At 35.8% G+C, this 20,605-nt stretch overlaps 8 protein-coding genes across 16 annotated transcripts in view; 2 read left to right on the top strand and 6 right to left on the bottom strand.

Annotated features, from left to right (window-relative positions):
- The window catches only part of LOC129794093 (GPI mannosyltransferase 3), a 1,193,052-nt gene that overhangs the window by 282,466 nt on the left and 889,981 nt on the right, over positions 1-20,605 (bottom strand). The gene's annotated exons all lie outside the window — the stretch shown is intronic.
- LOC129794120 (cytoplasmic tRNA 2-thiolation protein 1) overlaps positions 1-20,605 on the bottom strand; it is a 1,132,104-nt gene that overhangs the window by 282,466 nt on the left and 829,033 nt on the right. The window lies entirely within an intron of this gene.
- LOC129794129 (plasma membrane ascorbate-dependent reductase CYBRD1) overlaps positions 1-20,605 on the bottom strand; it is a 1,128,201-nt gene that overhangs the window by 282,466 nt on the left and 825,130 nt on the right. The window lies entirely within an intron of this gene.
- LOC129794176 (cuticle protein 8-like) overlaps positions 1-20,605 on the bottom strand; it is a 500,748-nt gene that overhangs the window by 282,466 nt on the left and 197,677 nt on the right. The gene's annotated exons all lie outside the window — the stretch shown is intronic.
- On the top strand, positions 75-8,722 carry LOC129794124 (uncharacterized). Of its 4 annotated transcripts, none has more exons than XM_055834755.1 (5): positions 75-591; positions 2,760-3,114; positions 4,408-4,517; positions 5,824-6,399; positions 7,351-8,722. In XM_055834755.1, the coding sequence occupies exons 2-5, from the start codon at positions 2,895-2,897 to the stop codon at positions 7,441-7,443; spliced, it is 999 nt and encodes a 332-aa protein (XP_055690730.1). In that variant the 5' UTR covers positions 75-591; positions 2,760-2,894; the 3' UTR covers positions 7,444-8,722. The 4 variants fall into 4 exon arrangements, with proteins under 4 accessions (XP_055690730.1, XP_055690729.1, XP_055690732.1 ...); XM_055834754.1 differs by having other exon boundaries at positions 184-591; positions 4,405-4,517; XM_055834757.1 differs by having other exon boundaries at positions 187-591; positions 5,860-6,399.
- Positions 6,563-17,249, bottom strand: LOC129794079 (uncharacterized). Of its 2 annotated transcripts, XM_055834685.1 has the most exons (6): positions 17,118-17,249; positions 13,458-15,259; positions 13,223-13,342; positions 12,998-13,100; positions 12,824-12,932; positions 6,563-6,635 (listed from the first exon to the last, which is right to left on the bottom strand). In XM_055834685.1, exons 2-5 carry the CDS (start codon positions 15,233-15,235, stop codon positions 12,867-12,869), a joined length of 2,067 nt encoding a protein of 688 aa, XP_055690660.1. In that variant the 5' UTR covers positions 15,236-15,259; positions 17,118-17,249; the 3' UTR covers positions 6,563-6,635; positions 12,824-12,866. The 2 variants fall into 2 exon arrangements, with proteins under 2 accessions (XP_055690660.1, XP_055690659.1); XM_055834684.1 differs by lacking the exon at positions 6,563-6,635 and having other exon boundaries at positions 9,565-12,932.
- On the bottom strand, positions 17,387-18,257 carry LOC129794154 (uncharacterized). Its single transcript, XM_055834794.1, has 3 exons — positions 18,148-18,257; positions 17,720-18,091; positions 17,387-17,654 (listed from the first exon to the last, which is right to left on the bottom strand). Exons 1-3 carry the CDS (start codon positions 18,249-18,251, stop codon positions 17,435-17,437), a joined length of 696 nt encoding a protein of 231 aa, XP_055690769.1. The 5' UTR covers positions 18,252-18,257; the 3' UTR covers positions 17,387-17,434.
- On the top strand, positions 18,312-20,412 carry LOC129794087 (peptide-N(4)-(N-acetyl-beta-glucosaminyl)asparagine amidase). The gene is made up of 3 exons (XM_055834695.1): positions 18,312-19,652; positions 19,721-20,075; positions 20,146-20,412. The coding sequence occupies exons 1-3, from the start codon at positions 18,312-18,314 to the stop codon at positions 20,310-20,312; spliced, it is 1,863 nt and encodes a 620-aa protein (XP_055690670.1). The 3' UTR covers positions 20,313-20,412.

Raw genomic sequence — 20,605 nt, 5'->3', positions numbered from 1 at the left:
AAAGCCAAAGCGCAAGCGCTTCAATTATCCGTATACTCAACCAAATAATTTTCCCTGTGCAAAATCGGAAAATTGTATCAAGCTCCCTTAAGAGGTGGATACACACACCCCATTTGCCGTTGAACTTGGACGACTATACGGAACGATCCGGGTGTATTAGCGCGACTGTGACGACGCTAAATTGTCAGAAGTGTTCTCTCAGTCGTGCAGAACAGTGGAAAGCTCTCTGTGTGGAGGAAAATTTTTGTATTGTGCCCAATTGAAGGTTTTTCCATGGGTGAAGTGAACTTTTTGCCTGAGCTCCATTTTGGGTGCTCTAAAGTGGGTTTTGGGTCACAGTGAATGAAAGTTAACAAAAGCTAAATAGTTTTTTTTATACTATTGTGTGAATTTATTGGGGACATAAGGAGAATTTTCCTAGCATTACCAAACCCCCCAATTTTCACCATCAACCTAATCACATTGAAACATATCGATCGGTGTTGTGCGTCGAATTTTTCTCGCACAACCCCCGTGTACACTGTGGGTTTCCCCGAAGGAAAACAATTGGGGTTTGTGAGAGGTGATTTTTCCAGAGAAAGTGCTGAAAAGGTAAATATTTTCGCAGGTACATCCATTTGTTCATTAACATGTTATGGACGACAAACCTTGTGTACATTATACACGAAAAGATTTCCCTTTTGTGCTTTTTGTGTCTTCATTTGGAGCTTTTTGAGCTTTTCCCACCACACATCTCACAGTTCACCCCTTAAAAAAATTGGCCACAGTATCGCGGACTTTTTTTTAAACACACAATCCGGGTCATAATCTACAAGCCAGAAGAACAAAAATTGTACACCACCACAACCACCCCCAATCAATATCAATTAAGCTTCAATTGCGCTATGCAAAGCATCCACCAGCACAGCCACACAACACTCCACACACAGTGGACTTTTTTTCTGCATCCCCATTTTGGTTATAAAAACACACCCCTATGCTAAAACACCCAAACCAATGTGGAAAAAAAGGGAGCCCCATCGAACGTTACCCCCGTTTGTTTGTGGTGAATAATTGAGAAGGGAGTTGCGAATTGGAATTCCATATTGTATTCCAATTTCCACGGATTATGTCCAATTAATCCTACAGACGTAGAACTGATATTGAATTTCACAACCCTCTACCCTCTCCCCATACCACCACCCATACAGTCCTCATTTCCCTTCCTATCCCATGGCGCGTGCAATTTATCTCTGTCGCTCGATTGAATCGCGCACAAGATTCCTTGTGGCCTACAAGTCAAGCTCTGAGACGCGAAGCATTAAATGTGGAAATCATGGGAGTATTTTGCAAATTAAACTCCCATTGCTTGTGGGCCTGTGAAACGTCGTCATTTACAAACTTTTGTGCTCCTCTTTTTCTCTGTAAAATTCATGAGGGAAAGTTTTTCCCAGACCCCAAAGAGATGAGCACCCGTGACTACACACATTTCACATTGTTAAGCGAGCATCCCATCACAATCAATTCTCACAGAGCTTCGCATCACTAAATTATTTCTCCTCATTCATAAACACAAAATGTGATGGAATCATTGACCTCCGTACGAGGATGTTATTTTAAAATGGAATATAAAGAGGGTTTTGTAGGAAAATTTTTACTGGAGAAGTCGATTTTTGCCAAAGGGGAGGAATATTTTGAAAAAGTTTTGATTTTATATGCATAGAGCTTAGGCTTTATTAAAAAAAAATATTTTTTTGAACTGAAAGCTAGATAGAGAAAAAGAATAAATTTAGTTTCTTTTTCTAGATTAAAATAATACTCTTTTCAGAAAATAAATCAATAAAATTCCAATATAACGTAGAAATGAAAATTCTGCAATATCACCTCAGCAATACCACCGTTGTTTTTTAAAGCTCTGAAATATATAGTGACGAAGGATTGAGAAGGATACATAGTGGAATGAATATAAATGTCTTTTCATTTTGCCTTTTTTACAATTCATCTTTTTCTTGATTTAATTTAGTATGTATACCGTGTTTGCAAAGGGTACGAGGGATGAGAAAAGCTCGCATATGAGAAAGCTTTCGCTCTCCTTTTCACAATTTACGCAGCATTTTGTCAGTTTCGTCTTTTATTCTAATACGCAAATACGATCATTAAAATAAATTTATTTCCTAAATTAATTATTAGAGGATTCAAGAGAACATTAAAAAATTCTTTCTTTTTTTTAAATTCCCAATTTCCTTTCATTCCTATCATATACATATACTAACACATCACTGTAAAATGCATTACGTGGCACAAAACATCTTTCCTTCTTAGAATTCCTTAGAAGTATATCATTTCAAAAAGCTATTCTTGTACACCAAAGTGCATCTTGTGGAACATTTCATGTTGAAAGCACCCTCCAAGAGCAATGCAATTTTATTGAGCAGCACACACTTGAAGTGCGCCTTTCACTGCCTTGTCTCATCATCTGTGTGCAGTGAATTAACAATGCCATATTGAGAATTTCTTGAGTTGGAAAAAAATGTACGAAGGGGATGTTGGGGAGGCATATTGCATGCAGAAGGGTACTGTGTCTTGCATTTTGATTGTATGTGGGAGGAAAGTGTTGGAGAAAGTTTCGTGCGAGAACTTTCTTCACATAGAGCAAGGCGGGAGAAAGCTTTGTGCGCACACATATATGTATGTCCGCAACGTTAACACTTTTGCACACCAACACCCCCCTTGCTGAATGTGAAAATTCCATTTTCTTTCCATATCTTCTCTCTTTTCAGAGCGTTCTCGCCTAAAAGCATAACACTGTTTAGCAAAATCTTCTGTCCTTCAGAATGTCTCTGTAACTGTGTGTGTGTCCCTCCCTGAAAAGCTTCCCTTTTTTGCAAGAAAGAAACAAAAAAAACTCACACGCAATGGCGCCATTCAAGCTGAAGTTTCGCATGGGCAGTTCCCGGAGTACGTCCCAGGAGACAACAGCCGAACCCGATGTTACACAGACGCATCAGCAACCACTGCTTGGGAGCCAACCTACAGGTTCATCCACCACAACAATTGATACGGTCAGCCTGGGATCAATGAGTGGCGATAGCAGGGCCTTGCTGCACAATTCCGCCTCCGCATCTGGACGTTTAGGTAACAGGGTCAATGGGATGCCTCAGGAGTAGAAGATTCCTCAATTCTACCACCAAATTCTATTTGCATTTTTCCCTCCTCAATCTTGCATGATTCTTCACTTCAATGTCGTTCTTTTAATTTACCTTTTTGTTTGGAAATTGGGAATTTTGATTGGCTTCAATCCTGGCAAGAAATTTTATTAATTTCAGAAAGCTCTATGAGATTGAATTTTAAAGGCAAAAAACGGCTGGCGAATTCTTAAAGATGAATATAAAGAATTTACGAAGGAAATGTTACGACTTTAAGGATGAAATTGTGGGAAAAGCTCTCATAGTGCTCTATTTCATTGAGAAAAATTCTATCTTTAAGAGGAATTTTTATATAGCATCAAAATTCAAGGAAATCGATAAAGAATAGACAAAGAAATGGCCAAAGAGACAGAAAATGCCTCAAGGAAAAACACCAAAGAAATCATAAACCGTAAGAATTAGGAAACGTGTCCCATTTCCTGATAAATCCACATTATCACATTCTTCAGGAATTCAAGAAAAACTCTTAAAAATCTCCCTAAAATTGAAAAGGAAAAAAAAACATTTTGTTTTATCCTTCAAAATGTGTTGTTATAGCAAGGATCCAAGGTCTTGACTAAATAAACCATTATCTTTTGTAATTTGCGGAATATAAACATTTCCCTAAATCCCTCGTTTACCCCAAAAAGGACAATTAAAATACTAATTCCTGTCTCAAAGCTATAAACTTCCAACAAAAAAAAGGACAAACATACTTTCTTCCGGCAAATTGGTGTGACTCAACTATATCCCTGTTGCTTCAAAAACACACCACTTTCCGCAAATTAAATGATCATGTTTAAGTTAAAATCCCCTCGCCTCCGACCCATCCGCAATTAACCCACTTTCAGCTTAGTCGCAATTCGATTAATCGGTGCCCCCTAAATGTGATGGCAATGGCTAAATGTTGCGGAATAAATTCATCCTCGTTGACCTACAAAATTTGCCACTTTAAGAACAACATAAAATATTTTACCAACTATATAAATTGCGTCCAACCTCATTTCCGGGCAAAAGGATTTCGGAGGGAATAAGGCAAGAAAATGCTTCTGTGGGAAGCTCATTTAGAATTTCTCCTGAAATACTCTGAATTAATTTCACGATGGGAAAATTTCATTTCAACGTGAATCGCCTCCAAAACTCATCAAGCTATGGGTTGAAATGTATATGAGATTAGTATATGAAGGATCTGTGTGAGTAATCCCATCCATGCTATAGCAAAGTTTCTCTTCTCTCCCAGCAGGATACGAGAATCCAACGCTGCAGCAGAATTTTTCGGATTCGGGTTCTGTGAATAGAAACAGCACGGTGCCTCTGAGTCCTCCGCCGTCCTACGAGCACGTTCTAGAGGAGGTGAGTCATCAAAGCGAGGGTGTGGAAATTCCCAACAACTCTTACTTACATTACTCTCACATATGAGATTCATATACAAATATAAAGTTCTAAGAATTATTTTCCCTCTTTTGTAGCTTTTCTGTGAAGAGCTTAAAATAAATTTACAGAAGGAAACTTACATAAGTGAATAAATAAGTAGAACGTCTACTAATTGAGCGAATTAGTTTTGAATTTACTTAAAAATATAAGAAATCTATTTTATAAAAAAAATCCTTTTTAACCACGAAACGATTTTCAAATGCTTTTTTGAATTAGTAATTGTAGTTTAAACATTATTGTGAGTGAACTACAAGAAGTTTTATCAAAAGTCGTTTTAAGTTTAAAAACATCCAAAGCACTTCAATCGCTCAGAAACTCGCATAGAATTGAATAAAATGTTCAAGAATCAATTTGTAATCCACGTTCTCTCATCATGTTATGGTAGAAATTTATATTTAAAGCACTTCATGCAATTAAAAGTTTCCCTGGCGTTGTCAGTTACTTTTACATCGGTGCACAAAGCTTCAAACTTTTCTAAAAAGTTTTACTAAAATTTGTCACGGTTAGTTACCGTAAAATGGAGTAAATTAGGATTTGTTTTGATTGGGAAATTATTCAAATGGTCAAAGAATGATCCAAAAAATCATCCAGGCATCTGAAATAATCAAACTCACACTAAACCTGACTTTAAATGATTTGTTGTTGGTTTAATTCTAAAGCTCACTATATTTTTGAGGATCTAGAACGAATTTCAGAGATCCTATATTCATAGCAATTTGGTCCTATTAACCCCATTTTACAGTACAAACAATTTCAATTATTTCCTTTAATCATTTCAGAGTTTGTCTAGTGCGAAATTAATAGATTTCAATTAGTTTTAGAAACGGAGCTTTTTACACTAAATATAGCTACTGAAGCTCAAATGAAAGCTACAAAATCAATGAATAAAATAATGTGTGTTTTATCCGTTTTATCAGTTTTAATCACAATCAAAGCGTATAATTGAATATCCAATACAAAACAAGCAATTAGCGGGGAAATTAAATTGAATGTAACAAAAGGCATATGTGAAAGTTGGAAATTGCTCATCACCCTCCACATCGTAATCACTGAGCTTTATCAATTCATATTACTCACAATGAGCTTTTGCTATATGTATATATAATTTTAGTTCCTATATGTGTGTATATATGTAATTTGTAAAGGAAACAAAGGCTCAACCCTGAATTCATCACGCATTGCATCATCACATCACGCATTTCTCTTGTCTTTTCCCTCCCCATAGATTTCCAAAATAACAACCCACATGGAAATGTTACAGAATCGCCTCGCAGCTCTGGACAAAGACAACAATCCCACAAATACCCCCGCCAATTGGACATACTGCAGTGGAACATCGACAGCATCCTGTACGACAATGAATGAGAATTGCACGGGTAGTGTTGAGAATTGCCCACTGAATGACACCGAAGAGTCCCTCGACTCACCAATCTACACGTGCTCCACCATGACGACGCCGTCCCAGGAGAATTTGCTAACTTGCACGGGCTCATGCGATCCCCTGTACGCACACAGCTCGTGCCAGCAGGAAGGTGGCCAAGAGCAGCAGCAGACTGAATGTCAAACGGAAGTGAGTGAAGATGAGGAGAATAATTCGGATGTTGAGTGGAATTCCCATGAGCATCAGCAGCAGCAAATGCGAATTCACGTACCGCAGCAGAGCCCGGAAATTCTCAGTAATAAGAGTAGCAAGGAGCTTTACAAGGCCGTAGCGAAACAGTATGGGATAACGTGTGAGATGAGTTCATCCTGCAAATGCCTCGAATGCGCCTGCCACTACTTTGACTGCGAATACGAAGAGGTTTGTCTTATTCTAATAATTCTTTTTTTTTTAAAGAAATTCACGTCTAACGGAATGGGGGACTGAAGAAGTTCTATTTACCGTCAGAAATAACTTTCTGAAGCTTGTCAAATTAATAAAAAAAAAGCACAAAGCATACACTCACCTTGCATAGCAAAACATCTCTTGAAAGCTCTCTCCTGTCTGTGTCCCTCGTCACATGGGTGTGTAAATAAAGCTCCAGGAGAGAAGTTTTCCTGGAAAAAGCATCAAATTGAGTCAACATTGCGAAATGAAATTCAATATTGTATAAAAAAATATCGACATGGAAGAAAATTGATCAATTTCTATGAAATCTGATAGATAGCATTTCGTTCAATGTAGATTCATCATAAAGCAAGAGTACTTTCTATATTGAATTCCACATTCTACTCTACAAATATTTCTAGCCTCTTCATACCAATATCGATCAAAAAGATTTTGCAAAAAAAAACCCGGAGACATGAGTAATACGATGCTGCTGAAAATTGAGTATTTTTTTTGTAAATTATTTTCCTTGAAGCTTTCACAACATCAAGTATTGATTTTGCATTCACGTGCAGCACAAGGATTTTCAAAGCTCTGTATACTCTCGGCAGTACCTATAGTTTGTGTTTCACTTTGTGTTCATCTAATAAAAGTTGTGAAATTTAATTTGAATTCTCTGGGGGTGACACGAGAAATTATTTAGTCAAAAGAGAGGAAACAGGGATTACCTACTTTTTGAATTATGTATATATAAAGAGTAGAGATACATAAGAAATTAATTATTCATGAGTTTCATAGAATGTTTGTGATTTTTATTAAGAAAATCCTTTGCAATATTTCAATTTATTTTTCCAAAGTGTTAAGAGGTTTTTCCATGTTTTTATTTCCCAGATTTTTGTATGAATAATTTGTTTAAAATTTATTCCTTTTTTTCCAATATTGCAGAACGATCATCAGAAAACTGACGGAGGACTTGGTGCTGGTACGCCAATGTTTATCAGTGAAGTTATGCACGGAACGGCCTGCGTTATTCTCTAAATTTGTGGAAAAATGCGCATTTTTTTCAAGAATTTCTTGGTGCAATTTTTGTGGCCTCATGAAGGTAAATTTAATTACAAAAAAAAATTGAAACACCCCCTATGAGGCTCTAATGCATTGAAAAAAAAATCAATTTGATAAAGTAATCCTAAAGTAAAAACAAAAGGAAAATGTAATGAAATTATATTGTAAAATTAGTAAGTAAAAATAAAACTGAATGCAAGTGTCTATTGATATTGAAAAAAAAAGAACAAAAATAGCATTAAAAACCAAATTGCACATTTTTCTATAATATTAGGAATCATTTCCCAACAAAAAAAAACATATTTATTGTAATTCCCCGTATAAAACATTTGCACAAAAAAAGGATATATCCTCAATGAAACTTAAGATTAATTAAAAAAGAAAATGTTTATAAAATCTAAAGAAAAAAAACTAATGTACTCCACTAATCAGGGTGTCCATTTTATGAGAAAATGTGAAATAGGAAATTCTTGTGTGAAAATAAAACCTCTGTGTGAAAATCTGTTACAAAAGAGAGATCCAATAGGAAAAGTATGATATACATAGTAGTTGGTTAGGAATATATTTTTATAGAGAATCCTCAAAAATGCAAAATGAAATGCAAATTTTTGGAGGCAATTCAGTGACTGTTAGTGATCTGCAAATTCCTTTAGAACAAAAAGAATCACACACAAACCGTAATAAATTATTCTTTGTAAACTTTGAAAAACTATATACACAAGAATGGTTCTAACGAAATTCTAACTAAGAGATGTAAAAGTAAAATAAAAAAAGAGAAAATTGTCGACGCAAAACTTGACTGAAAATAAAACGAAAAATTATATATTTGAGCTATAAAAGTAATTTCAAACAATTTATGAGACATAATATACACCACAACCTTTGTATTTTGAAATGATGGCAGTTCATTGTGGAGCGAAGAAAGAATTTTCTTTCCGCATTGGTTCTCGCCTAGAGAACGGATAACAGTGTTAAATTTCATTCACTGCCCATGCACACCAGTCCACCATATTTTTCAACAACAAACACCCACTATGCGACGATAAAAGAACATTATGGAGATTCCTCCGAAAGCGATCAACACGCATTTCACTACAAAACTCTCCCCTAGACCATTTACCACCTACTTCACAGTAAAAGACATCGCAATTGAAAGAAAGAAAAACAAAATGTAAGCCTACGTGAAACTTGTAACTGGAGGGAGATTGTAACTAATTTTATAAAAATAAATTTATGTTTGTAAAGATACAAAAAAGTTTTATTATTGCGAGAATATTTGCTTTTTTAAACAAGGATTGATTTGTTTCAAAAATACTGTATACTAATTCTTACAGATGAAACATCAGCGCAAATGTTTCATAAACAATAGACGAAGATAATAGTAACGTCATTGGATTTTTAAGTAAATCTCTGCTGAGTTTTCCTCTATTCTCATTTAAATAAAATTAGAATAAGTTAAATTAGTTATTTTTGAATTTATTTTAATCCTCGGCGTCTACAGGATTAAGCGTGAAACATAAATACATTGAAACATTCGTTCAATTCCTTCTAATATTTATTTTTCGTTGCTATATTAGAGATCATTTCCCAGTCAGAACGTCTTTTATCGTTACTTCTACGTAAATTTTATGAACTTCCGACTTAAAAAAAAATTAAATTAAGTTCGGATCGTAAGGTTTTAAGTTGGTTTTACTTTTAACCTTTTCGCGTCCGTATGAAACATAGAAGCATTGAAACATGTGATTTTTTTATCGCAATATTTATTCTGTGGATGATTTAAGACGACATTTCAGAGTTAAAACGTTTTCTTTGGCTTCTGCGAAAACTTTAGGTCCTAATATTCAACTTAAGATTGATTAAATTCATTTTATTTTGAGAAAATAAAATGTTTCATGATGTACATAATAGGGTTAAAAGGTAAACTAGCTTTAATTAAAATTTTATCTAAAACTGGAGCTTCAGTAAAGGGTAAATTTTGCTAGACCAGAGAAAATTAACAAGATTCCGAAAAAATATTTTTACTTTAAAATCAGCATTTAATTACCAAGCTTTCTATCAATTTCCGATAATTAATATTGAATAAATAAAAAGACAGAATTTTTTAAATTTGAATACGTTTATTTCTGCAAAGGTTTACGATTACAACTGTGTATAGGGATATTTTTAATAAGTGTTTTAGAGATATTTTTTCCATTACTATCATTAGAAATATTCTAAGAGATACTATTACATTATACTCACTTTCTGTTTTATTTTTCTCAATATTTTTTTTTATTACTTTTTAACGGGGATTAATTTTTCAATTTTTTTTTCACATTGAACCTTCCTTTACCACATATTGTTTTATATTTTATTCTTTCTTTTTCTCTATAGAGTGATTTTTTCTATTACTTATCAAACACATAGACAAAAATATTTTTTTATATAAAAGTTTTATTGAAAAACGGGGAGATACTGAAAAATTAGGAACAATTTGGTCTAATGTCGAATTTCTTCTTTCTTTGATTTTTTTTGTTGGAAGTAAACTTTAAAATTTCGCAAAGAAATCTCCGTTAATTTTTGATTTTTTGAAAGAAAAAAAAAGAAAAACGAATAACAGATAAAAATATTGGCAAAAAATCTTAATAGAAAATGTTCAACATTCAATAAATTTTTGCCATTTTGACATTTAATTTTTTTTATCGCATCATATAATTCTGAGAACAATACATAAAATTACTTTTTCGATATTGAATTAATTTTTTTTAATATTTTTATCTGTACTTTACTTTCGTTTTACGTGTTTCTTCACTTTTTTTTTTAATTTTTCTCCACCAATTTTAGTTAGCAAAGTTTTAGCACCATATTTTTTCTTTATAAAAAATATGATATTGTTAACTTCTTTTTGTCTATCGTAAAGATCTACAAATCTCTTAGATGTGGGATATTCTTTTAAAAGCCAATTTTTTGTAGTTGCTGCAAATTCAAATATGATGCTCTATATAAGAATCGTTCAACTTTGTTTTAAATCGTATCTATGCACAAGAAATAGTTAACACTAGAATCGTTTTTTTTTTGAAAAATTTTCTACCTACATTTAATACAAATTTGATAAATCCCGCTAATGATTAAGAGAAAAGTTTGAAGTGATTTTTTTTGTTGTTTTTGATAACGCAAAATATTTACAAAAATGTCTCATTAAATCCATTTTTGTTATCGACACATCTATTCTCATTTATAATGTGGTCTATACACGAATTTCTTTTTTTTTTTACAAATAAGTTCTATCTCACTAGAAGTATGGCAAAAAAATAAATTTTATAATCACAATTAAACGTATATTATGTTTGTTTTTCTGAATTAAAAAATATTAAAGAGTTATTTTATATAATAGTACGTCTACTACAGCTTTCTTATGAATTACTTGTTTTTTTGTTTATTTTGTAATCTCTAAAGATCTTTCCCAAAAATTCCTGTATTTTATTTTGTGTTTTTTTCTCTTTATCTTTTCAAAACTTTTATTTCAGTAACAAATGTGGTCTCACGAATTTATATTTATTTATTTTTTTAATTTTCTATGTATACATTTTTTTCTTTCATCATTTTATGCTTCTACTATTGGTTATTTATGGTTTTTTTTAAAGACATTTTAAATGCAGTATTTTTTGTATATTATGCTTCAACAAGTCTCTAAAGACAACATAATACACATTTTCCTTTATTTGTATTTTTGTTTTTAATTTTTATTTTTTTATTTATGTGTGTGTGTGTGAATTTTTAAACCGAAATGGGGCACTTTGACTGAAAAAACAAAAATTTTTCCTCAATAACATGATAAAATCAATCTCATAGAAATCACTTTAGAAATATTATTTGAAAATAATAATTAAAAAAAAAACAAATACTTATATAAAAAATTACAAAAAAATTTCTATCAACGTTTCTTTTAAAATTATTTAACTTTATTATAATCTTAACCGTATTATTTATAGCAATTGCCACATCCCCAAAATAAAATGGTTTTTCTTCTTAGTTTATTTTAAAATCATTTTTATATTGATTTTTCTTTTTTTTTTTCATTTAATTAAAATTTGTAGCAATTATAGAATGAAATTTAAACGAAAAACATTCAAATTTTTCTCTGAAAAATGAGTTTTTAATTTTTTTTTTCAGAATTTGATTTAATTTTTAATCCAATTGTGCGTAAGTCATAGCATGATTTTTTTTTAACTGACCTTTTGAAAGAAAAAAAAAAGAAAAATATTATCTGTAAGTAGTCAATCACTACAAGAGCTAAAATTTCTTTCTTTTCACTTTGAATTTTTAGAGGAGATTTAGAGGTAAACAAAAAGTCAGAAAAGAGTTAAGAAGTAGATCATAGAACCTAGAACTTTTCTCTGGAAATTTTTCCTTATTATTTTGTTGGAAAATATGATATTCTGAGTTTCTCCTAAACCCTCGTCTGATTTTATTAGCCCCAGTCTCCCCTATGTCGATTTATGTTTTAAAAAAAAATATTTCTTTCAACGCTAATTAATTTAACATGTGGAAGAAATAAAAATCAGCAATAAAAATCATTACACAACCTATAAATGAAAGACTAAAAATTAATAATTCTAAAATCTAAATATTTTTTTCTTTACACAATTTCTCCATCAACTATTTTATAATCAACATTGACTATGTATTTATTTACATATTTTATTGATTTATAATTTCAAATTTTCTCCTCTCTATAATTCACTGTGTATCTATCTTTTCTTTTACTTCACTATCTCTGCTCATGAAACCAGATAATTGTATTTTTTTTGTGTGAATAGGAAAAATATAAAAATTAAAAAAAAAAAACAGAAAATATAAAATGAAATTTTAGAAATAAAAAATAAACAACAAAAAATCTTAAACTAAAGATCACATTTTTCAGCTGTGATTGCCATTATGTATAAATTTCTTTTAAATTTCACTTGTAAAGAAAAGTCCGTGGAAAAAGTTTTCTAAGAGTTTCACCGATAATTTCATTTAAAATTGTGTTCATTTCAACAATTTCTCTGTTCTATAAACAATTCTTCTTCTTCACATTAATACACATTCTATAAAATAAAATTTCTGGTATTGCGATTGATGGAATCACGATAAATTGACATTTTTTCTCAAAAGAAAAAAAAATTGATAGAAGAAAGTATTTTTTTTATCATTTCTAACTACCCTACATTATGTTCATGGAAGAACATTTGAAGGAAAATTTGCAATTTGCATAAAATCAATTATTTTTGCAGCAGAGAAAATCTTCTTTGCCACAATTTCTCTAAAATTAATATTTTTTTCATCAATTTTTCTTTAATTTTTTTTTCTTTTACTTTGACTTATGGATACCTACCGAGTAGATGCATGTAGCTAAGGTAATGGGAACCTAGTTGAACTCAATCTGGTGGTAAATATGAGAATAAGCGATACCGATCACGAATATGGGGACGAACATCTTCTCTCTGAAATTAAATGCCAACAAATAAATTAATTTTCATCCCCCATCCCAGCCAAAAGACAAACTCACCAAAGCCGCAAGATGCTCCAGAAATGGGAGAATTTTCATCAATTCATTATCGCTTTGGTCCATAAACCAGCTTTCAATGGGAATTCCATTTTCTAGTTGATATCTGGAATGTGGAGAAAATAATGGGAATGATTAGAGAGAATAATTCATCATCTTCACGCTCTTGAGAAAATCAATAAATTCTTCTCCATCTCCCCCTTTCTCTTTCCTCACACCCAAACTTACCCAAATGCTTGTGGTGAGTTGTCGATAATAATTGTTTTAGATAAATCCCTCCCAAGAATTGTTAAATCCTTGATGTAGTTCCCATTTACGAGAACACAGTGTTCACGGAAGAGGCGATATCTGCCAAATAAATGATTTTCATTATATTGTGAAGAAATCTTTAAAAATTTTAATTTTTTTTACAGTTTTTTCTTTAGAAATTTCTTTAAAAAAAAACAATAAAACATTGACTAACTTTATCCACTTCCTCTCTGGATCCAGCAGATTGAGTAATTTATCAGCATAGACACGCTTGGAAGCCGTAAAGAGGATAACTTCGAAAATCTTGGAAACCCTCTCCAGGAATTCCCGGAAGAATGGTCGTGTGCGCACAAATACAGTGTACTTGCAGTCCTGGAAGAGAACTGGAAATTTGAAGCTGGCATCAGAGAGCTCCTGTAGGCTACAGTGCACGAGTGTCTCATCGAGATCCAGCACCAAACTAAATTCCGGACTAGAGCGTGTCTTTAGCGGCAATGCGGGGCATTTTGCACGCATATCACCCGTAAGGGGTGGAAGTTGCTTTATGAAGACATAGGGATCAAATGTGGTCCACGTGAGTGTTTCATGGCGATGATCGGGTACATCTTCAATCTCCATACATTCATCCGTTTCCAATTGAATGGCTTCATCGGTGGCGAGATCAGTTTGGGGCAATGGCGGTGCTTCAGGGAGGGGATTGACACTCTGTATGAGATTGTCGGTGTCCGTGGGGCGTGGCAGGGTGATGCTGGACAGGAAATTGGTGTGATTTTGTAGATTTGATAGAGCTTTCAGATTATCCATGGCACTCTGACTCATGGATTGCATGAAAATGGCATCGGAAACGGCATTTGTGTCCACACCCGTGGTCACGGGGAAGGTGGATGAGCTGGCTGTACCATCCACCAGCGATCCTGTGCACCCCAAACCTCCCTCAGTGCTGCAACTGAGCAATGCCTGTGTGAGGAGTGTGTTGTAGGGCAGAAAGTCCGTGTACTGGCTAAAGTCTGGGGTAATTTTGCTCATCTCCTCATCGAAGAGTGAGAGCCAGTCGGGAGTTGTGGTGTGATACATTGGCGGCTGAAGGGGTGGAGCATTGGATGTCGTGGGGAATTGCTTTGAGAAATCCGTTGAGCCGAAGTTACTTCCAAATGAAGGAATTGGGAGGGTTAATTTGGGTAAATCTCTCCCCTTTCGCTGCAACCCTGAATCACATTCGGGCATGAGATCCGTCGTGGAATCCACCTCTGGTACTACCGTATCGAGACTCCCCGACATTCCCGAATGCTCCCGGAAGCTTGCAATGGGTCCACTTTGGGAGGAAGAAGTCGACGAGGAGGGAGATGGTGATGCGGATGTGGATGAAGTGGGCAGAACATCGAGATTTTGATCGTAATCCGTTGTACTGTCGCACTCACTGATACATTTAACCATCTGCCCTTCAGCCCCAATGAAGGGATACTGTGGATCCTTCGATTGAGTTGGTTCCTCTTCCTGCCCTTCAGGTTCACACACCATACACGATGTCGACGTAATACTCCCACTTGAGGCCACATTTGCATTTTCCTTGTCATCCTCCAGCAAGATTGGCCCAAAGCGATTCAGGGCATCTCCCGGGGATCCAATATCAGCATCCCCCTCAAATGCCCTTCTCTCCCCACTTGACTCACTGCATCGATCCAGCTTCGCATCAAAGAGCGTTACTTCGGAGTCTTGCCAGCAATTCTCCTTGCACTCCTCCGAGAGCTTCCTGGCACTCACAATGGACTTCCTGCCACGACGTACCTTTGCTTTTGTTTGACATCTCTCCTCCCCACCGCTATTGCACTTGATGCTCGTGGTTCGTGCCGCTACGGAACGCTTTTGACCTGACTGGGCTTTCTGCCGGAAACTCTTTGGACGCTTCGTGGTGTGGAGCTTTGGGGGCCCCGTGCGACTAGAAGTGCACGCCCGTCGAAGCCGTAGCTCCCGACGTTCGCTTCGCAGCCACATGACGTCTTCCTTCCAACAAAAGTCCTGCAGACAAGGAGAAAATTTTATTATATTTATTATTAAAGGAAGGTTTAATTTTCTTTAGGGGAGGGCGGGGTTAATAAAGTCACTTAAGGGTTTGGAAAAAGCCTAAAATATCATATTTCCTAGCTAGATAGAACAAAATGATCTGAGAAAGAGTTATAGAGCAGTTTTCTTATAGAAATGAGCTACACATTTCGCTTTATCTATTTGGGAAATATTATATTTTGAGCTTTTTCTAAACCCTTAAGTGACTTTTTTAACCCCAGTCTCCCCTACAAAAAAAATCGTGAATTCAAAATCTTAAAAAGCTTTTTGTGACACAACAGACAATTCTGAGGCTCAATGGGCCCCTTTTTTTTGGTCATTCTCCTTTTCCCTCTGTTCATTAATATTTGTACATATCAGGAACTCCCATATTTTCCATAAATCTTGTTTCATTTTGTTAAAAAATCAAAATAAATAAATAAAAGAAGCCGGACTATTTTTAGTTTATCCGTTGAGAGCTCTTCGTTCTTATTGGGGAAAAAAATGTGAAATTGAGGGAAAACTATTTAACTTTCCAATTTCGCAGACTTTCTCTTGCATGCGTTGAAGTTTGTTTTATTTATTTATTTTTTTTTTGTACAAATCTTCTCCGAGGCATTTTTTTGGTAAAACATAAATTTTCCTTCTATCGGCGCGATTTTCTTATCTTTTTTTTTCATTGCGTAATCACCGAAAATAGTAATAATTTCAGCCGAATGGTGGCGGACGTGTCGTGTTTTCCAACACTTTTACTTGCTCACGTACACAAACATTCGCATGTCCTTTCATTTGTGTTGGTGCTTTTGCTGTGATTGATACACCGCGTAAGAGAAATAGTTGGTGTACCACATACGTGGCACATCAAGTATTTTGTATACATAATTGCCGGAAAATCTGGCTCAAACTTAAGCAGTTTGAATAACAAAAAAATGTCTGTTTGTTTTATAGAAGCTGAAATATGAATATTTTTATCTAATTAATTAACGCATAAACAAACTTATGCATTTTGTGGGACACCAACTCATATAACTGAATGGATTATAATTGACTTTATTTGTGTGTGTGTGAGTGTTTAACCTGAGTATGTATTGGTAATACATGGACGGAGAGGGTTTGAAAATTCTCTCTTGCAAGTTCCTCTTTTGAGACAAAAGATACACCGACGTGAGTGCGAGAATGAGAAAGCAATACTTCTTTCTGGCACATTTTCACTTTATTTTGATCCCCTTTTCCACCGCGACTTTCCCGCCCCAACCTGCCGCCGCGGCTGTGGAAAATTCCCTCTTGTGCCGCCCAAACCGACGTTTTTCCATGCGAGGAAAAAATTGTTTACTCGTTGCGTAACGCCACGAAGGAATTCCATCAGATATCGATCCTCAAAATTCCTCAACAGTCCTCCCAACTTGAAAAAAAAAATAATATGCCTGAGTTTCTTGCGATTCGAGAATTTTCTTTTATCGCGAGAAACAAAATGCATTTCTTTGGCGCTTCGCTCTCACCCGCGACGTCACACGACGAAATTTTCAATCCGATCGCAAAGCAAAGGCGGGTTTTCTCAAGCATGTAGCGAATGTTGTTGTTTGTTCAAAACAAATTGCAAAACACACAATTCCCGCCAAAAACACCCACAATCCGCGGGGGCGGGAGTTTTTTCGCACAGGACACCGCAACGGTGCAGGAGCCAGGAGACGGGGGAATAGAGAGAAATCACGGAAGATTGTGAAAAAAAACGAAGAGTTTTCTCCCGTCGACTATCAATGAAAACAGCCTCAATGACGCTTTTATGCTACTTCCTGGGAAAATATTTATTTTTAAGGAGTTTTTTGGTATTTACCTGAGCACAGCTTAATTGCACTGAACACAATAAACACACATTTTAGCACGATTTTTGCGGAGAAAAGGCTTCGCCGAATCAATTTTCCTAGCAAATGGCGTCGCGTTTTTTGACCACTATCCCAGTAAAACACTGTACAGCGGATTTCTCGCGACATTCCGCAGTTTATCTCATGGATTCATTCCGCGAAGTTCTGCAGAATTTCTCAAAAATGACGAAGTAAGCTTTTTGGCGGTAATTTTAAATTAATTGTAAAACTCTTTTTTGCCTAAAATCATTTTATTTTAATGCTTTAACTTTCTATGGAGAATAAAACATTATTCTTTCAGCTTTTTCTTCTCAATCGGCGTGAGCATTGTGTGGAGTTCAATGGGGGCTTTGAAGTACTCAGATAGCAAGATATTCTTGCGTCCTTTGATGGTATACCGGCTGTCTTTCCACAGAATCCCTCTCTCTGGGACTTTAACTGCATCTCCTTGACGAAAATCCAGGACTACGTTTCGAAAGGGTAGTCTCCAGGTGTAGATGGCCAAATACCTGCAAGAATAAATCAAAAAAGTCTAAGTGAAGAAAATAAAGAAAAAAAATTGTAAAACACTCACTCTTGGCCTTTTCTGTAGATCCTCAGCGGGAAACGATTGAGCGTTATCCTCAGGATTACATTCATAAGGATAAAGAATCCTCCCATTATGTAGACTTCCGTAATATCACTGGTTAGCGGACCAACCACAGTATTTTCGATGTTTTGAGCATCAAACGATAGTTCCCCCGTAATGAGAGCATGAGCAGCAAAGATCCCAATCGCCAGGAAGCTTCCAGAAGTGATGTAGGTAACTGCCGTGACGTAGTTGTACATGGGATTCCTATAGATGAGTGTGTAGTCATCAGGAAGCTTGTCCATGTCCCGTATTTTCTTTTCATTCCACTTCTTTCGCTGGATGATTCCCAAGACTGGGGATGTGTGAAGGAATTCTCTGAAAATTTTTAATTTTTAGTGAATTTTCTTGTGTTTTTTCATGTTGTCACTCACATTCTTTGTAAGGAGATGAGAGGAGGCTTCAATGGGAATCTCCGTGCCCAAAAACATCTTGAGATTGTTGCTGAATAGGTGAGGATCCGCATCTTCTGGGACATGCTCCAAAAAACATTTTTTGAGGTTATATCACAGCTGATTGAGGAAAACAAGAGAAAAAAATGTCATCGTTCATTGAAAAAGCAGTGGAAAATCTTGCCCAAAAAGACGTGGAAAAGTATCGTGTTAGTGTGGGAATACTCCTGAAACTCCTGGACAATGTAATTGGGGAACCGAAGAACCTCAAATACCGCACAATTCGCCTGGAGAATAAGACAATTAAGGAGAAACTTCTGGTGCTCGATGGGATGAAGGATTTACTGATTGCGCTGGGATTTGAGGAGGACAGTGGATGTCTCACGCTCTCCACAAAAGTCCTCGTGGGTAGCCTTAAGAAACACCGTGCCATCATCCAAAATTCCCTGGAAAAGGTGACGCGGAGTGAGGCTGAAAGTGCTGCGTCATGTTCATCTCAGCAAAAATATCAACGTCCTGTGTTCAGGAAGGCAAGGAAACATGCCTTTAACGAGAACCTGAACGTTGTAAGGAGTTCCAATGCCTTCCTGCATGGCATTGTGAATAGAGCCCAACTTGTGATGTCGTATGAAGATGAGGATCTTCAGGAATTCGGAAGGCAGTGCATTCCGATTGAGAAATTGAAGCTACAGACGCAGGAGAAGCTGCGACAGATTCAGAAAGCCATCAAGGCAAAGACATGGAAAGATCCTGAACCGGCATTTATGGATCTTCTCCTTGTGGACTTTACAGAATGGTTCAGGAATTCCTTCTTCACGTGGATCAATCAACTTCCCTGCAAGGTGTGCAAACAGACCAATGGCAGATCATCTGTATCGGTTGAGGATGGGATTCGCGTGGAAGAGCTTCATTGCTGCTCAACTGTGACACGTTTCTATCGCTACGAAGATGTAGCTACGCTCCTGACCACCCGGATGGGAAGATGCGGAGAGTACGCGAACTGTTTTACATTCCTCTGTCGCTGCTTAGGGTATGATGCTCGATATGTGGTTGCTACGTTTGATCACGTGTGGACAGAAGTCTATTCTACAACACAGAAGCGCTGGATTCATGTTGATCCCTCGGATAGTGTTGTGGATGCTCCGCTGATGTACCAGCACGGCTGGAAGAGGAATGTTGACTACGTTATTGCCCATTCCAAGGATGACATTCAGGATGTCACGTGGAGGTACTGCAATGATCACACTCAGCTTCTCAAGCGCAGGACGAGATGTTCTGAAGATGAGCTACTGAGAGTGATCATAAAGATTCGCGAGAGGAAGCAAAAAGATTGCACCGAAGCTAAGAAGAAGTATCTGGCCAAGAGAACCCTTGCAGAAGTCATTGGATTCACCGTGGCAAGGAAACCGAATGAAGATGAGCTCAAGGGGAGATCTTCCGGGAGTTTGGCGTGGAAGCAATCCCGTGGGGAACAACAATCGAATGCTGTGAGAATTTTTATCAATTTTTCAGCTTTGGCTTGTCGATAATTTCCCTTTTTCTCATTTTTGGGCAGTTTTTCACCTTCACCGCCACTGACATGGATAAGCAGCACAGGCAGTTCAATCTTCGGTATTCCTGCTCCAACGATGTATACGAAAAGTATATCAAGAGTCCGCAGGAGCTGCAGGTCATTGAAACATTCCCATCCTGGAATTCATGTCAGTATGCTTCCCACAATATTTTCCGCAAAGTTGAGCACGATTGGAAGATGACCTACTTGGCGAGGACAGAGGACACCAATGAGGCTTCCATTGAATGGAGATTTGACTTCACTGCCCAGAATCTGAGCATTGCCAGTGTTTTCATTAATTTCGAAACGAAGATTTATGAAAATGGGAGGATTTCATTGCTTTTTATGAATGAAAATGGTGAGAAAAACTCCTTGAAAATCATTAAGATCTTCCAACATGCAATTGTATTGAATATTCTTTCATTCAGGGGAGATAGTCCGGGACGTGCAGAAACTCAAGAACTCCCGGAAGTTCGTCATGAAGGCGGTTCTGAGTGGCGGGAAAGGGGATATCGCATGGCAGCACACCCAATTGTTTAGACAACCCCTCAAGTGTCCTCGTTATCCATTCGAAATTTGTATTAATTTCTTTTAAAAGACATTTTAGCTATATTTTAAGTATTTTATTGTGATCAAAAAATTTCCGGAAGATTTATGAATAAAGATTCACGAGAATCAAGTATGCGCGGGATAGACTCATGTTGTTTTTTCATGATTTATATTAATTTTCCTCAATTGTCTTGACGCTTTTCATCATGATTCGAAAATTTATTTTGTATTTTATTCATTTTATTACCTTTTTGATGAATTTTCATCAATTTTCCTTGAGTTTTTCAACTTCCCTGTGAAATTGAAAAGTTAGGTTATGATTCCAAAGAATCTTTCAGT

The sequence above is a fragment of the Lutzomyia longipalpis genome, chromosome 3, assembly GCF_024334085.1.
Source record: "Lutzomyia longipalpis isolate SR_M1_2022 chromosome 3, ASM2433408v1".
Classification (NCBI taxonomy): Eukaryota; Metazoa; Arthropoda; class Insecta; order Diptera; family Psychodidae; genus Lutzomyia; species Lutzomyia longipalpis.
The sequence above is the reverse complement of the archived record's forward strand: the minus strand, read 5'-3'. Positions and strand labels throughout refer to the sequence as shown.

Coding starts and splice junctions, on each gene's coding strand:
- LOC129794079 (XM_055834685.1), bottom strand. CDS start 15,235: ATGTGGCTGCGAAGCGAACGTCGGGAGCTACGGCTTCGACGGGCGTGC. Junction 13,343..13,457: donor CCAGAGAGGAAGTGGATAAA/GTTAGTCAATGT, acceptor TTTATTTGGCAG/ATATCGCCTCTTCCGTGAAC. Junction 13,101..13,222: donor AACTCACCACAAGCATTTGG/GTAAGTTTGGGT, acceptor TCCACATTCCAG/ATATCAACTAGAAAATGGAA.
- LOC129794087 (XM_055834695.1), top strand. CDS start 18,312: ATGTCATCGTTCATTGAAAAAGCAGTGGAAAATCTTGCCCAAAAAGAC. Junction 19,653..19,720: donor GGGAACAACAATCGAATGCT/GTGAGAATTTTT, acceptor ATTTTTGGGCAG/TTTTTCACCTTCACCGCCAC. Junction 20,076..20,145: donor GCTTTTTATGAATGAAAATG/GTGAGAAAAACT, acceptor TCTTTCATTCAG/GGGAGATAGTCCGGGACGTG.
- LOC129794154 (XM_055834794.1), bottom strand. CDS start 18,251: ATGTCCCAGAAGATGCGGATCCTCACCTATTCAGCAACAATCTCAAGA. Junction 18,092..18,147: donor CTCATCTCCTTACAAAGAAT/GTGAGTGACAAC, acceptor AAAAATTTTCAG/AGAATTCCTTCACACATCCC. Junction 17,655..17,719: donor ATCTACAGAAAAGGCCAAGA/GTGAGTGTTTTA, acceptor TTATTCTTGCAG/GTATTTGGCCATCTACACCT.
- LOC129794124 (XM_055834754.1), top strand. CDS start 2,895: ATGGCGCCATTCAAGCTGAAGTTTCGCATGGGCAGTTCCCGGAGTACG. Junction 3,115..4,404: donor CTCCGCATCTGGACGTTTAG/GTAACAGGGTCA, acceptor CTTCTCTCCCAG/CAGGATACGAGAATCCAACG. Junction 6,400..7,350: donor TTGACTGCGAATACGAAGAG/GTTTGTCTTATT, acceptor CCAATATTGCAG/AACGATCATCAGAAAACTGA.